General features: G+C 41.0%; 1 protein-coding gene across 5 annotated transcripts in view; it reads left to right on the forward strand.

The window, feature by feature from the left end:
• The window catches only part of LOC100704753 (potassium voltage-gated channel subfamily H member 7), an 82952-nt gene that overhangs the window by 59206 nt on the left and 6246 nt on the right, over positions 1 to 17500 (forward strand). For 2 of the 5 annotated variants that reach the window (XM_019351259.2, XM_019351261.2), the window contains 6 exons: positions 522 to 774; positions 2293 to 2498; positions 3051 to 3135; positions 8553 to 8843; positions 9988 to 10147; positions 16219 to 16396. In XM_019351259.2, coding sequence (XP_019206804.1) covers positions 522 to 774; positions 2293 to 2498; positions 3051 to 3135; positions 8553 to 8843; positions 9988 to 10147; positions 16219 to 16396 — 1173 coding nt within the window. Of the gene's footprint in view, positions 1 to 519; positions 775 to 2292; positions 2499 to 3050; positions 3136 to 8446; positions 8844 to 9987; positions 10148 to 16218; positions 16397 to 17500 lie in introns of those variants that run through there. The other 3 variants (XM_019351260.2, XM_025902929.1, XM_025902930.1) reach the window with 3 other exon arrangements.

A 17500-nucleotide genomic window follows, 5' to 3' on the forward strand; every position in this document is an offset into this window, starting at 1 on the left:
GGTAAATGTGTAGGAATGCTTCACATTTTATCGGTTCAGTATTTTTTATTGGTATTTGTTTTTTATCCTTTAACGACAAGCAAAGGGTCAGAGTATTGAAAAAAATTTTAATGGGCGTTACTGAGGTTAGTATTCTTAGAGGATTCTCATTATTTGAGTACATAAAGAAACAGAGAGAAGACTTAAATGTCAAATCTGTGTTTTGACTTTGTGATTTCATTTATCTACAGCTTTAAAGTCTCTAAATGTTCTGTTTACCCCTTATTTTAAGCTCCTCAGAGGCTCACTAAAACAGTAAAAAGACATTGCAGACTATTTCTACTGCAGGATTTTGTAGGTTTTGAGAAGAAGGAAAGAACACAAGTGGCAACTGTATCAAATTTCTCTGGAAATCAAGTCAATTCGACCTGCAGCTTCACCCCAAACCCAAAGTCATAAAACATAAGAAAAAAGAACCATCACAGCTTACATAATATACTTCCTTAATACGTCTGACCATACACATGTGTGCTTTGACTCAGGTCCTGAAGGGTTTTCCAGAGTGCCTACAGGCGGATATCTGCCTCCACCTCAACAAGAATCTCCTCCAGGGCTGTAAAGCATTTCGCGGAGCCACCAAGGGCTGCCTTCGGGCCTTGGCCATGAGGTTCAAGACGACCCACGCGCCCCCTGGAGACACGCTAGTTCACAGTGGAGATGTACTTACAGCACTCTACTTTGTTTCCCGTGGCTCCATTGAAATCCTAAAGGATGACGTTGTGGTTGCCATCCTGGGTGGGTCTGCATTACTCATCTAAAGATTTACATTAGATATGAATTGCATTGACATAAACATTAACTTTAACAGCAGCTATACAGTATGCTTTAAGTTAGTGGCTTTTTCTCTTTTCCATCAACCACCTGCTGATTATAGGTTTATATAGATGGATGTCAAACTTCTTGTCTTGTCTAAGTTTAACCAAAGAGCCAAAGTATAATTTTGTTTTGTTTATGATTGGCTTTCAGCAACAGAAAAACATTTTTCTTCAAATCTTACTCTCATGTCTGAGGGTTTGATGAATTCTAGTGCTATTACAGCCAGCATGAGCTTTCACAGTGCAGAAAACATGCTGACAACAATTCAACATCCAAGTATGCAAACATCTAAATGTTTTTAATTAGTGAATAACATTTGAATCCAGTTGATGAGCCAGCTCAAAAACACTTTAAAAGGAACCTCAAAGGAGTATGACTGATAGTCCTGTCAGTCCAGTCTGGTTAGACTTGCCTGAGTACACCTCCATTAGTGTAGATGCAGGTGGGCCAGCTAAATGAAGATGGCTCAGTTGTGCTATAATAAGGCTAGGCTGGCAGCTGAGCTCCCTATCGGGTATGTTGTTTTAACTTCAAAGAAAATTCTGATTACTGCTCCCTCACAGGCGTGCTCAAGATGAAGGGAGAGGACAGAACACAGTGGGGGAGTACATATAGTGGGATGAGGGTAACAGAGAATATGTGTTAATGGAAAAAAGAGGGCACGATTTCTTTCAGATAGAGACAAATGACAATAGAAATGGGGAGAGATGAGCGAGTGGGCAGAGAGAAAAGAATAGCAATAGAAGACAAAGAACGTGAAGTGACAGAGGAAGAAAAGAGAGTAGAGAAATTTTGTGCAGTTGTCAGCGTGGTGTGATGCAGTGCTTGATGACAGAAGCCGCATTCTGCTATCGACAGCATCCAGATTTAATCACAGCAAATCTCATCTGGTCTCCCTTTTTCTCTCATCTCAGCTGTGGGCAGGTGTAGCCTGCTGAGCCTTTTATACGCTTGTTTTTCATTAAAGGCTCTTTTCACACAGCCAATAAGGTCTAGAGAAAGCACATGACACAATAGGGTTAGGATAAGCAAGGGCAATCACATGTAAGTCAGCACATTCTCTGCAAGGGAAGTAGATCAACACAAAAATAAGGCAAAGTGTAAATAAAAATGCAATGAAATCTCATAAATCCATATTTTAGTCAATATGAAACAAAGTTTTATCGTTATCATTTTAAGAAAAACAGGTGGAGGAACATTTTGCAACTAATTAGCTTAATTTGCAGGTCAGTAGCATGTTTGGGTATAAGAAGAGCATCAGAGGGAGAGTTCCTTAGGCAGAGGTTCCCCAGTGTGCAAAACACTGAATCTATAAGTTATATATGCTATATATTCTCCAGTAACTTTAATTTAATTTCTTCTGCCAAAAATAAATGTCCTTCATAAGCTGAAAGATGACACTTCCTCTGTCAACCTCCCCACTTGTTTCTTCTTTAGGCAAAAATGACATCTTCGGAGAAATGATACACCTGTACGCAAAGCCGGGGAAATCCTGCGCAGACGTGCGGGCGCTGAGTTATTGTGACCTGCAAACCATTCAGAGGGAGGACATTCTGGAGGTGCTGGACATGTATCCAGAATTCGCTGACCACTTCTTCACTAACCTGGAGCTCACGTTTGACCTCCGTGATGAAAATGCAAAGGTAACTTAAATAAGGCTGGGCCCACCGATTATAGAGATATAGGCTTTCATATTCAGTTCTACTTTAGAGAAAGTTCTGTAATCGCTCATTTGCTGGAAGACAAGAATGAGAGAGTTTTAATCGCTAGACAGAAGACATGATGTAGGAGGTTGTAATAACGTGTTAAGTGAGAGAGCAGCATGTGTGTGTGAATCCAAATGAGCTAGTTTTGTCTTTTAAAAAGAGAGCTGGGAGTGCACTTTGTGTTGACCTTTGGTTATTTATTTAGAGAACTGGAAAGCAGAGAGGGACACAGAGCAGAGGAGACACATGAGAAGAGCCTGCTAGGATTACAACAAAAACAGCAGAGACATGGTGTTCCAACAAGACAAGCAGGAGTTTATGTTGCTTAGTTAAGGAAGCTTGTTGTTTTGCCACCAACACAATTTTTGTGCTTCTAACATTTTTACTTCTAAAACAACAGAGGCCCGTGGCACAGATACTTCATGTGCGTCAGTATATGTTCTGATTTTTTACACTGGTTCAGTCTGATCATACATCATCTCTTTATAGGTGACCTACTCACAAGCAACTGATTCTAACATGGATGACTCCAAGTGTCGAAGACGGGTCTCATACAGAAGGAAATCCTCCACAGGTCAGTGTGATGCACAAAAGCACTACTGTTGGTGGTTTTAAATGGGAAACCCTGTTTGTTTTGCATCTGAATAACCAGCACACATGCTGTGTCATGTGTGCTGGTTAAGCAGTGCCATTTATTCAGCCAGCTAACACCTCAAACCTGCTGCACCCTCATTTAAATATTCCTTAGAAATATAGTGCCAAAACCGATACATACCATGGATAGCATTATCTTGGCCTCCAGCAAGGTAAGTTATAAGGAGTAGTACCTTAAAGTCGTTTCTGACCATGTAACAAGTCTCTAGGAACAACTTTAAAATGCAGAAATCCAGTTAGGGTTGGATCAGGTGCCATTTTTAGTTATTCGGCTATAGGCTCGGACTTCCAGGAGATTGTGTGTGTGTTTGTTTTGTCTTGTTTCCTGTTTGTTGTTGTTGGTGGTTGCTCTTTGTTCCTCTTGTCTTTCTCCTCATGACTCACCTGGCCTCAGCAGGTGACAGCACCTGCCTGAGTTAAAACAGATTTTTCCTAGTACTCCTGCCTAGTCCTAGTCCTTCCTCACCAGGGATTGTCAGATCAATGACAGAGTAATGTGAACATTCTCTCAGTTTTAATTTACTTTCATTTGATCAGCCTCTGAAAACTTAGTCACAAATTTTACATATAAAATTTGATAATCACTTTAAACTGTAAGTCTAAAGTCTGCAAATTCATTTTACTGTTTTTAGACACAGATCTGTTTGGACTTGTGTAAAAAAGAGACACACAGCATGTAAATCTGCCAAATCAAATGTGGAGCTACTGAGCTGCTGAGGTGACCCCTTGTGAGTAAGGGAGCATCTGAAAGTAGCTTTTATTAATAATTAACAGTGACCCTTTCATCCGAGCAACAGCAGCTGCAATTATGGATCTTATGACTAAATGACCCAAATTTGGGTATTGAATTGTCAGCATAATTTGAGAGAAATGATCTCCAAAACCACCGTTACATTCACTGTTTGGCTTTTATTTTGTTTTTTTTCTGTGACTGATGTTTCACACGCCTGTACCTATCACAGAGACTCACATTCAAATGAAGTCATTTTCCTATACATGTACCTGTGCACTGAGCCTAGGTGGAGCAGAGTGTGAAGCCTTTCTAAGACCTATTTTTAGCACATCTATGTTGTATCCAGAAAGACTCCAGATTTTTTTTTTCAAATGGATTGAAACCAAATTTGGACATTTCTAGAGAAGTGTGTCAGTGTGGATGCTAAAGTAAGTTTACAAAGCGTCTTTTGTCACCCAAAACACAGGACGCAAAGGACAAGGTACACATGCAGAGCTGCTTACTTATGACACTGTTACCATAGCAACTCATTCAGATAGCTTGGCGACATGTAGACACACAAATCCAATCTGATCACTTAACCAAATAACAGTATGGAAACTGTGCCTTAAAAGGAAGACAGCAGGCAAATCAGAGTTGCCTGCTGTCTTAGCAAAGCATGTGACCTCCCTGTGTCAGGTCAGAAACTCATGAGGGCTGATGAGAATTAATTTTGGGTGATGTGTTTTTCAGTGCTTTGGATGTGTGGAACATCTTCAAGAATTCAACATTTAGTCATCACACAGTGGCCTTTTGGCACACCGTGCACTCTGTAGGAAGTCATGGAGACCTTAGCTGCGAATTGGGTTTTCCCTACAAACATTTTTGATTCTCAGGACAGTATTTTAAATAAACAGGTCTACACAACGATGCCTCCAGGTGGTGTTTGAGTTATACTGAAGCCTGTGCAGTGTGAACGCTCCATTTAACTTGCCAAAGCTTCGCTTCCTCATTCCTAGCCCCTTCTCATGAATGCGTGCTGACCCAAGTGCAGTGACAGCCTCAATGTTAATAAAAGGGGAGGTTTATAAAATAAAAAAAGCTTATTTTCAGAAAAGATACTTTAATAAAGAATGTTTGCTTACAGTTAGGCTGGGTTATATTAGGTTTCTTTGTGCAGTCATGCTCAATCATACAAACTGAAAGCGATTCTCTAACCTTCCTATTTGCTGCGGCACTGCTAATGCATTGTGAAAGTGCTCAGCACTGACAAGCTAGACTTGCTTTGTACTTTTCTGAAGCTCAGACATGACAGAATTAAAAATACAGAGGAGTCTAAACGATTTCATTAAACTACATTAATTAATCCATCTTTTGTCACTGTCACTGGCAACAATATACAAAAAGAGAACCTCAACAATCTGGCAGACCATTTTAACAGGAAGAGGCCTCTGGCCGAACCAGGCTCAGGGAGGTGCAGCCATATGTATATGGAGTGAGGAGCAAGAGATGAGCGGAAAGAAGAGCACAGAGAGGCTACAAACAACAAATGGGGAAAATGGGGGGAGTGAGAATAGAGGAGTGCTTCGTGCATCTCCCAGCAGAGCCTATAGTAGCATAACTTGTTTGGATATCCAGATCCAGACTTACTCATAACCTGTAGGAAAATGAAGAGTTTAAAGCTTAATCTGAAAAGTAGGGAGCATGTCTGTCTCTTAAATCCAAACTGGGAGCTAGTTTCACAGAAAAGAGATCCAGTAGCTGAAGGCGCTGCCTCCCAGTTGACTGTAAAAAAAATACACAAACAAGTCTGCAGTATGAGAATGAAGAGCTCTGTTGGCAACATTTGATACTAAGAGATTTTAAAAATATAATGCTCCATCATCATTTAGTACTTGGTACGTGGGGTGGAATATTTTTAATTTAATTTCTCACCCCAGGCGGTCACGGCAGATGGCCGCCCCTCCCTGAGCCTGGTTCTGCTGGAGGTTTCTTCTTGTTTAAAGGGAGTTTTTCCTTCCCACTGCCACTAAGGTGCTTGCTCATAGGGGGTCATATGATTGTTAGGTTTTTCTCTGTATGTATTACTGTAGGGCAGGGGTGTCCAAACTTTTTTCGCTGAGGGCCACATACATAAAAATATAGGAGGGGCTGGGCCACTTACTAGAAATTAGGTATATAACCTTAACTTTACTGTATTAAAAATCACTTAAAAGTGGTCAAATGTGTTATATTGTTGAATATAATTAAAGACAAAACTGCCTTCATCACAGCTTTCCATAAATGGATCTTTATTGATTTATTCAGAAAAAGCTTTGGTAGCTCATTCTCAGAACAGCAGCCTCAGATTTCTTCTTAGACAGAAGATTTACAGCACAGAGAAAAAACAATAAAGGGGAAAATGGGACAGGTACATTTCAAGCTTGTTATTTAAGTTCTTAGGCTTAGCAACACACCTGTTAACGTTCGTTTGAAACGATTATCAACATTAACAGATTGAACTGGACTTAATAACATGAGTCCATATAATTTTAGTAAATTATTCTGTAGTATCAGCTGCGCTGGGTATGTAAATCGGGCCATCCAGCTGCGGTGCTGATCGTGCGCCACTCGTGCCAAAAATCCAGACAAATGTCACTTGATCAAGGAGCAGATCTGCATCAGAGGAGATCAGCTGACTTTGCCTGTGCGTGCGCTGTGCACAGCGGTGTGTACTCTGTGTGTTAACAAGAAAAAAGCATATAAGAAAGTGGTGCGCAAAAGCAGGGTAGTGACAGATTTGATGCGCATTATTGATATTTGAAGCATGTGCACCTGCATATTAACACACGGGTATTGTGGAATATATTTTTTACTCACCTAAAGCGCTCGTGCTCTCGTCCACTCCCCGCAAAAAATTAGCAGCTGTGCGGCGTCTGTGGCATCAGTGCTCGGATCGCATGCGATGGAGTAAAAATCAAAAGCAAAGCTTTATCAGACAGTTGCAGTTTAATGTTGGCTGACGAGTCTTCAGTGCGTGGCAGGAGAGCTAGCATTTGCTTTAATTTCTGCTCTCGCTCAGGACCAGTGTAGGATGCATAGGCCTGATGTTTGGTTTCATAATGACGTCGTACATTATACTCTTTCATAACTGCTACAGTTTCAGTGCAGATCAAACAGACACACGTCCCCTTGAATTATTTGAAGAAATATTCACTCTCCCACAGTGTCTGAAATTTTCTGCACTCACTTTCTACCTTTGGCTTCTTTGGTTCTGCCATGTTTAGTAACTTGGGGTAAATTTCTTCTGTGATTGTCCTTTTTGGTGGAGCAACTGCCTTGATCAACAGCAGCTCCCCCTGGTGTTAAAACTAAGAAGTGCAATAAACTCAAGCAAAAGTTGAAGTGCGGGCCATTTTCTATTCTATTTATAAAATTACTTGTGGGCCAATTAAAACTGGACCGCGGGCCGCAATTGGCCCGCGGGCCGGACTTTGGACATGCCTGCTGTAGGGTCTACCTTACAATATAAACGCCTTGAGGCGACTGTTGTTGTGATTTGGTGCTGTATAAATTGAACTGAATTGAATTTAAGACATAAAATCTGTTTCTAGTCCCCTGTTGTCCTTTAAAGTTATCAGAATGCCATAATACAGTTTATTATTTTTATCTGATACTTTTTCATACAGAGCAGTTATATAAATGATGTAGTTTACCTCAGCTAACCAAGCTAACTGGTCTGTAATGTTCTCTGAAAAACCATGTTCGTTGCAGTAGTTTATAGTGTAATAATGCATGATTATATCTGCTGATATGTGGACAGTTTCTTTAACACGCCAACCTGTAATGTGACCACTTGATGTCTCATTTACTGTTGTAAAGTCATGAAATTGAAAGTGTGATCACATCAGTGCTGAGTTGGCTTCTTGAAACATTAACACTGGTCCAGTGTGCTGGACTTCTTGCAGTAATCCCTGATTTTCAGAGCCACCTTTGATACAGCTCCTCAGCGCCCGTGTATTATGTAGGTAAATACAGCAGACTCCCTGATTTCTGATGGCAGGGTGACTTCCAGACAATATCACTCAGTGTGTTTGAGCAGGAGTGGCCCGCACAGGGGGATCTGTTGCCATTTGACTTCTAACAGCCAGGAGTCTTGGGATTTGACGACAGAGCCTTCATACAGCAGCACGAAGGGGCTTGGCTTTGATTCAGGCAAATCTAATTGGTCACCATGGTTACGAGTCCTCTGTCACCGGTGTCACCACCTCACAGTATAACACAAGTGAGGACAGAGAAAGTAGCTAACAGTCTGTTTCACAGTCTAGCAGCTGGCATATCTTGCCTGTATCCATCAGGTGTGAAGATTTAGACCTCACTTCAGTTTAGTGAACAGGAGCTTTATTCCATTCATTCCATTCATTACTGCTGAACAAGCCTGCCTTGTAAACACACATTTGGAACACATTATGATATAATGCACAACATTAACAGGCTAGATTGGGCTTTAACATTGTTTGTTCTCACTTTAATCCCAAAGCAAGACACGTGCTACTGTTGTCAGAGATAACAAAGGCAACCCCGACATCCCCAGAGGAAGTCAGCGTTCCCCCAGCAGGTTTCCTGACTGCACTTTGTGCCCGTAGGCTCCCACAACCAGGACAACAAGGAGACTGCGGTCACCTACTGCGACACAAAGCAGATGAGGCAGATCTGTGCTTCCTCGGCAGCTGAGGAGAGGAGAGAGTCTGCTGAGGAACGAGAGGATGACGAGGATGAAGAGGAAGAGGAAGGCAGGGAGGAGGAAGAGGAGCAGAGGCCCTTGTGTTCTGGTGTGCTGGGCTACCCGGTGGTAAAGGACCACGCCCTGGGCCTTGGGTTGAACAGTGCTTCCAGTGCACAGGCTGGAGACAACGCACAGAACCAGGAATACAAAGGTGACAGAGATGTCAGATGTATTTGTTCCTACAAATAAAGAGGACTTTTTTTAATCTCTTCATTAAGTAACAAGAGATTAGTCTTTATTTCTTTCCTGTCATTCAAATAAATGTTTTCTCTAACAAAAACCAAGTGGATAAAACACTAAAGAAACATCTGGGAAATTACTGACATTGTTCAAATACACAGTTTCCTGTAAATCTGCTTTTTTTTTCCCTGTAAAGGTTGACACCAGAATAAGTAATTAACTTAGAAGTTCATTTTCAAGAATTCCAAAAAAACCCCAGTAAAAAAAGCCTGAGGGGAGGATTGTCACTCCTATTAAAAATCCAAAAAGGATTATGTGTCATGTTGAAACCTAAAACCAACTCAGTAATAAAATGTAAGAGGATTATAACCAGCACTTGACTCGGGACACCCCTTGTGACCGTAGGTTCGGGCCAAACTGAAGGATCTGTTGGAAACATGTTGTTAATGTGAATGTTGTTAATAAGACTGTACCGGCTGTAAAGGCGCAGCAAATGGATACAGAATCCTCCTATGCATTCCAGTGCAGATGCAGATGCAGCTTCCTCATAAACAGCTGCATCTGACTTCATTTGACCTGCACTCACAGTAGTAAGATGCAGTCACCTTAAATCCTCCATTAAATTGGTTCAGTATAAACACACACACAGGGCTCTCTTGCATTTTAACTGCCAAGTCAAACTCAGCAGGATTCCACACTGACATGGGAAATCTGTGTCAGCGTGTTGATTTGATAATATCCCATAATTCAGATGTTACAGCTGTAAGAGGATTTCTTCTGGAGAGCAGAGTGATATTGATTCTTACAAACAGCCTGGTGAGAGAAATGCACAGGAAATGTCAATTTAATCTCTAGCAGAAACCCAAAAGAGAGGCAGGAAAATCCCACTGAGGTTGCGATGCAAGCCGGCGTCAGATGGGTGTTTTCCTCTCAAGCATAAATGTCAGGAATCAGAAGGTGGTAAGCTGCTCGGAGCTCAGTAAAGCTAAATGATGAGAAGGCACAGCACAGACAATGCTTTCCCTGAGACACCATTCTAATAACACAGATCATTTCTTTTGCACGCGTGTGTATGCATATTCATCTGTGCTCGGCTCGCATGTCTTTCCCTCCAGAGCTCCACCCTAACGAGTGGGTGCATCAGCATCCCAGCGAGGCTGCGGAGGAGTCGGCTAACTGCCAGGAAACAGCAGCCAGGGAGGATGACAGTGACACAGAGCTCACCTATGGAGAGGTGGAGCAACGTCTAGACTTGCTGCAGCAGCACCTCAACAGGTGAGCAGGGGCAAAGGGGAAGGGTTTTGAAACAGCTTGTTGGTCATGTCAAACCAAAAGACCACAAATGCTCTTTGTATCGTCAACACTCAGGATTACGTTGCTACAAAGGCTTCAGGCAACTTTAGCGGCTAAACTCAATAGTGAACTTCTAAATGCCGATATAGCAACAGCAGCAGGAAAACACCAGTTTATCAGTCAATGCTGGAGCTGAAGCTGAATGTCCCTGCAAAGGTCTGCTGAGCAGAATGGAACATGGTGTCTGTCCTAAAAATGTTACTATCTACATATAAAAAATATATATATAGCATAAGTACATTATTTATTTATTTTTTCATTTTTCATTTCATTTATCATTAATCACCCAAACATGCTGCACATCCTTTCTAACTCAAAGGAGTCAGTAAAAGTCCTAGCCAGTCAGTAAAAGTCCTTTTCTCCTTCATTAGTGCCTAGCATCACATAGAAGTCACTGTAAGCCTTCTGTCTACATTCTTCAACTCTCTGACTACTCAACTTCTTCTTAGCTAGCCTATTTCTTTTAATACATTCCTGCACTTCTTCATTTCCCCACCAAGTGCACCAAACAGCTTCTTGGCAGCTGTTTGGTGTTCTTCAGCTGTACTTTCCCACTCATCAGTAACACTTCCCTACAACACAGAGCAGGTATCTCTCCCTGAACTGTGCATACGATTCTTTCATCCTCAGCTTAACTTTTACTTGCTTCCTCTTCTTAATATACAGTGTTATCCTATAAACTACTGTCTGATGCTAACTAGCGATAATCTCCTATTTCAGATGCCTCTTCTGGATAAGATGTAATCCACCTGTGTTTAACTTCCTCCACTCTTAAGTTACCTTATGTCCCTCCCTTTGTGTTTACAGCCATTTCTGTCCATTTCACAAAATCCACTACCATCTGTCTTTCTCACTATAGCTATCCAACATGCCCTCATCACCTCTGTTCCTTTCACCTACATGTCTATTGACATCAACTCCAATCACCACTCTTTCACCCATGGGAACAGTCTCTACTGCTTTATCCAACTTACTCTAGATTTCCTTCTTCTAACTGACATATTCAACCTGCGACACTGACAACATTCAGCATCACCCCTTAAATTTCTGGGTTCAAACTCACGATTCTGTCTGCAACCGTCTTCACCTTCACAACATTATTCACATACTCCTCCTTCAAGGTGACCCCCTTCTCCATTTCTCTTCCTATGTAAACCACACTTGAACAGTGTGGACCGACATCCAATCAGCCAGCTCTCTCGTTTTACCAGTCATAGTTCCCACATTTACAATTTCTAGTCTGATGTATGAACCACATGTTTGATTTTGCAAAGGCTTGAATATCTCATTATCTGCAGTGCATAATCATCAAAACATATTGAGAATCTGAAGCAATCTGTGCACAAGGGACAGAAAATCACTGGATGGGTTCAGGAAGACTACTGATCAATCAATGTCTGTGACCAAAACAAAACAGGACTGTTACAGCTAGAATTTTGTTTCAAACAAGAATGGGACAACACTCCTCACCCAAAAGTCTAACAACTGCCTGCCTGTTTACAGACTTTTATTAAAAGAAGAGGGGACTCTACACATGGGAAACAGGACAGGTCTTTTTTTAAGATGTGTTGCTGCCATGACATGTAAAATGACCTTATTTTTCTTTTAAAATTACATTTAATGTGTTTTTGGTGTTATATTGTGGATGAAATATCAGCATATGAGATCTGCAAATGATTGCATTGCTTTTATTTTCATTGTACACAACATCCCAGTTTTTCTGGCATCGGGGTTGTTATTGAATACTCTGTAGCTGACAGATCTACACCATTTCACAACCAAAACATAATAATAATTATAAATTATTAGATAAATTGAAGAAGGGAGATGTGAACTGTTCTTGCATTTTGATCTCTTCTACTTTTTTTGCATTGTTAAAACCACTCATAGCTCATTTTTATACCAGAAAGCTAGCTTTCTCAGTTAATCCCATAAAAACTATAATGCATCATTTTTCTGGGGAGCAACTGCCAATCACGGATGTCCTGTTTTTAAGTAAAGGAGCAAAGAAAAATGCACCAATATGTAAACTTTCAGGCTTTTTTCACATTTTGAACAGTTTTGGTTGAAACTTAAACTAATCTATTGGTCAGTACTACTGGCCAATCAGATTTACCATCACTAGTCGATGTTACAGGAGCTAAATCAGTGGAATGCTATTTCAGGATTTGTCAGGCTCATAACCTTTGGATTACTAAAGACACCTCCGGGATCATGTTTGACTCAATTTCCTATAATAGGCTTGTATTTTTCATTAGCTTCTTTGAGAGCTAGCCATGCGAGTCCCATAATTCTGCCTATAATTGGCTAAAACTTACAGAAACATTTTAGGCCAGACACCCGCTGCAGCTGTGTTAATTCAGAGAGCGGACCATGTGAGCAGCTGGTGTGATTCTGGGTTGGTGCACTGATACAGATGAGGGGGAGGAAGACAGTTAGCGATTGTCTATTTATAGCACAGACCCACAAGATACTGACAAATTGCAAAGAGTTTCGACGTCATCCTACAAGGTTTGGTTTGTGGAAGTCACAGTAAAGTTGCCAATTGAAGGAGATGGCATTTGCTAGCAACTGTCTCACAAATCTCACATGAAGTAATGAATTGAAGGGAGGAACAACTTGAGTTTCTTCGATATTCTGCTCACTGCCTCCCGGTAGAAATGCTGGTCTCATCACACCTTTCAGCCATTTATGCTGATTCGGTTGATGGGCAGGCTTGGCCACTGCACCACCAACCCTCATTTACCCTCACAGCAGAACCGAGACAAAGTGTTTACTTCCACTCTGTCCTCTGGGTGAAAAAACCCCCCACTCACCTGACAAAGTACCAACGTGCTCGAGTCTGCACTGGAAAGCTTCTGTTTTGCTCGCTGTGTTTACTGACTCTCTTTATTTTACACTGAAGGACAGAAAAGGAGTGTGTAAGCAGGGGGAAAAGAGGTGATTCATCATCTAACACCCTGTGGCTCATGATGTAACTTGGTGCATAAGGTGATGCAGGGATCTCCAGGAGAAATGAAAAATGATAGAGGATTTCATACTTTAAGTGCAGATATCACAGAATCAGTAACATTGAGGTTCAAAATCGGCACAAGAGTGAGGGAACTGAGCACTGGGAGCACTTCTTCATTTTCTACTACTTCACATTTCCACTTCATTTTAGAGGGAATTACTATACTTCTTACTAGCCAATATCTTTAGCACTTATTTACCAATACAACTCAGAATATTTGAATTATCTTTCCTTATTTATTGCTGGTGAACTCTTTAATGCATCAATACATGCACACATTACACGTGATCGGTCAAACCTTTGAGAATTCCCCATCTTCCTGAAGGCTCTGCATTTGAGCAGGATCATACTACCAGGAAACTCTTGATTGTGCTTACTAAATGAAGGAAGCTTTAAAGCTCCCTCTAGTGTTCCATCCATGGTACTGCACTACACTGTGGTATGCTTTTTCTGTCTGCACATTCATTGTATAACAGTCCACACACTGCATAACTTACGCTCTGCAAAACAGTTGAAATATACACAAATACATTTTTAAAAATCCTGGTAGTAAACTGTTCTACTGTTACACTGATACTATTACTGCAGACGTTGGGGGTTTAATAAGAGTACTTTAGTTCTCTATCATGTCAAGACTATCTCTCCACTCTGTTACATATTCCATATGTATGGGGTATAACCCCCACATATGGAATATGTAACGGAGTGGAGAGATAGTGTCTCACTCAGAGAACAAGGTGAGAATGTAACCGTATGTTGTGTAGCAATGATTATCTAAACCTTTAATGTCTCCAAAAGTTGATTCTGTTCATCTGGACGTAGCGTTTTGTGGGAGAAACGTTTCGTCACTCATCAAGAAGTCATCAAGTGACTTCTTCAGTCTCAGCTGACTGCAGGTTTCCCCAAATCTTATAAACAGTACATTTGCATAATGACTGAAACCAGCCCACTGAAGGAACAATGGACTGTGAGGTCAGTTCCTTAATCATAATTATGCAAATTACCATGACCATTGATCAACAATCACTGATCAAAACCCACTGATCAAAGACCACTGATCAATGGCCATGAGTACCATTCACAGAGAATTTACTTTCCTGGATGATTGAGAATGCATCAAGACCTAAACCTTTAATGGTTTTCCTTGCTGTCACAGCAACAGCAAGTAGCCATAACCAGAAGACTTCTTTTAGAGATAACAGCTGTTCATTTGTTCGGATCTCATTTAAATAAAGTTTTTGACCAGTGTACTCAGAACTATCAAGCAGGAACTCATCACCTGTTTGTCATCAGTATGGAAATCAGTCTTGATTGAGAGTTCTGTAGAACCATTTGACTCATGTTATAGCAGCTTATGAGTGAATGAACATGGTGCAATAAAGGTACTTTTAGAAGTACATTTTTCCAAACATTTACATTTACTTAAATTTATTTACATTTACTTAGGTAGAGTTAGGGCAGGGGTGTCCAAACTTTTTTCGCTGAGGGCCACATACATAAAAATATAGGAGGGGCTGGGCCACTTACTAGAAATTAGGTATATAACCTTAACTTTACTGTATTAAAAATCACTTAAAAGTGGTCAAATGTGTTATATTGTTGAATATAATTAAAGACAAAACTGCCTTCATCACAGCTTTCCATAAATGGATCTTTATTGATTTATTCAGAAAAAGCTTTGGTAGCTCATTCTCAGAACAGCAGCCTCAGATTTCTTCTTAGACAGAAGATTTACAGCACAGAGAAAAAACAATAAAGGGGAAAATGGGACAGGTACATTTCAAGCTTGTTATTTAAGTTCTTAGGCTTAGCAACACACCTGTTAACGTTCGTTTGAAACGATTATCAACATTAACAGATTGAACTGGACTTAATAACATGAGTCCATATAATTTTAGTAAATTATTCTGTAGTATCAGCTGCGCTGGGTATGTAAATCGGGCCATCCAGCTGCGGTGCTGATCGTGCGCCACTCGTGCCAAAAATCCAGACAAATGTCACTTGATCAAGGAGCAGATCTGCATCAGAGGAGATCAGCTGACTTTGCCTGTGCGTGCGCTGTGCACAGCGGTGTGTACTCTGTGTGTTAACAAGAAAAAAGCATATAAGAAAGTGGTGCGCAAAAGCAGGGTAGTGACAGATTTGATGCGCATTATTGATATTTGAAGCATGTGCACCTGCATATTAACACACGGGTATTGTGGAATATATTTTTTACTCACCTAAAGCGCTCGTGCTCTCGTCCACTCCCCGCAAAAAATTAGCAGCTGTGCGGCGTCTGTGGCATCAGTGCTCGGATCGCATGCGATGGAGTAAAAATCAAAAGCAAAGCTTTATCAGACAGTTGCAGTTTAATGTTGGCTGACGAGTCTTCAGTGCGTGGCAGGAGAGCTAGCATTTGCTTTAATTTCTGCTCTCGCTCAGGACCAGTGTAGGATGCATAGGCCTGATGTTTGGTTTCATAATGACGTCGTACATTATACTCTTTCATAACTGCTACAGTTTCAGTGCAGATCAAACAGACACACGTCCCCTTGAATTATTTGAAGAAATATTCACTCTCCCACAGTGTCTGAAATTTTCTGCACTCACTTTCTACCTTTGGCTTCTTTGGTTCTGCCATGTTTAGTAACTTGGGGTAAATTTCTTCTGTGATTGTCCTTTTTGGTGGAGCAACTGCCTTGATCAACAGCAGCTCCCCCTGGTGTTAAAACTAAGAAGTGCAATAAACTCAAGCAAAAGTTGAAGTGCGGGCCATTTTCTATTCTATTTATAAAATTACTTGTGGGCCAATTAAAACTGGACCGCGGGCCGCAATTGGCCCGCGGGCCGGACTTTGGACATGCCTGAGTTAGGGGTTACCACTTTCTATAGCGTCTTGCTAATGACCTATTCATTTTATTCAGGTGTGTTGCAGCAGGGACACATTCAAAAGTTTCAGGACTGCTTTTCAGTTTATTTCATGTTTTGTGGCCATCAGACTTGAGTCCCAGATGACTGCAGACATCCAGGCTATCCTGCAGCTCCTTCAGAGGCAAACAGCAGCCGGTCCTCCAGCTTATAGCACCGTCACCTCCAGCCCAGAGTACCAGAGGCCAGCCGTCAGGATCCAGCTGGTGTCTGCCATCGATGTGAGCCCTGCTCCACCTCAGCCGCAGGTACAGCAGAAGCTTAATGAGTGGAAACGGTGATTTTTCCCAAACTCTGCCATGATTTTCAGCTGGTGGTCACACTGTTTTACAATTGCTTTGGCTCCGTTTTTGTGGTAAATTTCAAATTTGTATAATCTTAAGATTCTTGTTGATGAATTCCAATCATAGTTTTTGTATTGTTTTTTTTGTAATTATTATATAATTAAATAACAATTACCAAATGTCAAACCAAATAGCAACTACTTTACCAAAAAGAGCTTAAAGGGGTCATTTCCTCTACATTTACTTAATGTTTACTTAAAGCAAAGATTGCACAGTACAAAACCTGCTGTTCATGTTGCACTCCCTCCATCACAGCTCAGGAAGGAAAACATCAGTTAGGAGTTATTTTGGAGTATAGTAGAGCAAACTGGTTAGCTGTGATGGAGCTCTGCGTTACACAAATCAGAGAACAGCAGTGGACTTTGCCCTCCATCACTCAGCGTGCTGCTGTTGTAAAGTTGGAGTAGCTTGCCATGGTGTTTGCCCTTCATATTTATATCAAATATTGATCTTTTATTCCATTAAATCCAGTTTGATTTATTTGTGTCAACAGTTCACAGTTCAAGGTCCTTTTACATTTGAAGGTAAATAGCCTGAAGTGTTATAAGATTTATTAATAATACTATCCTTGAGAACCAGAAATCTCCTGTGACAAGCATCAGAAGCGTTTGTTTTCAAAGGGCCACATTGACTTTTTTGCACTATTGCACCTTCTTGTTTAAATCGAGCAGGATGGACTCATTGCAGTCATTCGCCATGAGATATACTAACTGTTTTTTGTTTTTGTTTTGTTTGTTTTTTAGTTTTTAGTTTTAGGACATCAGGGGCCTGATTAGGAAGGTCCATGTGCCAGTTCTGAACCTCAAGCCATATTTTGCCCTTGTGTGTCCTATGAGCAAAGCACTGGTGATGGTGGGGAGGAAGAATTCCTTTTTTAAAACAGGATAAACCTCCCAGGAGGACCAGGTTCAGGAGAGGGCAGCCATCAGGTGACATAAAAAACAAGAGAGAGAAAACAGGAGCAGAAGGACAAAAAACAGAACAAATCGCAGATCAAATCAAATATTT

Source organism: Oreochromis niloticus, linkage group LG23 (assembly GCF_001858045.2).
Source record: "Oreochromis niloticus isolate F11D_XX linkage group LG23, O_niloticus_UMD_NMBU, whole genome shotgun sequence".
NCBI lineage: Eukaryota > Metazoa > Chordata > Actinopteri > Cichliformes > Cichlidae > Oreochromis > Oreochromis niloticus.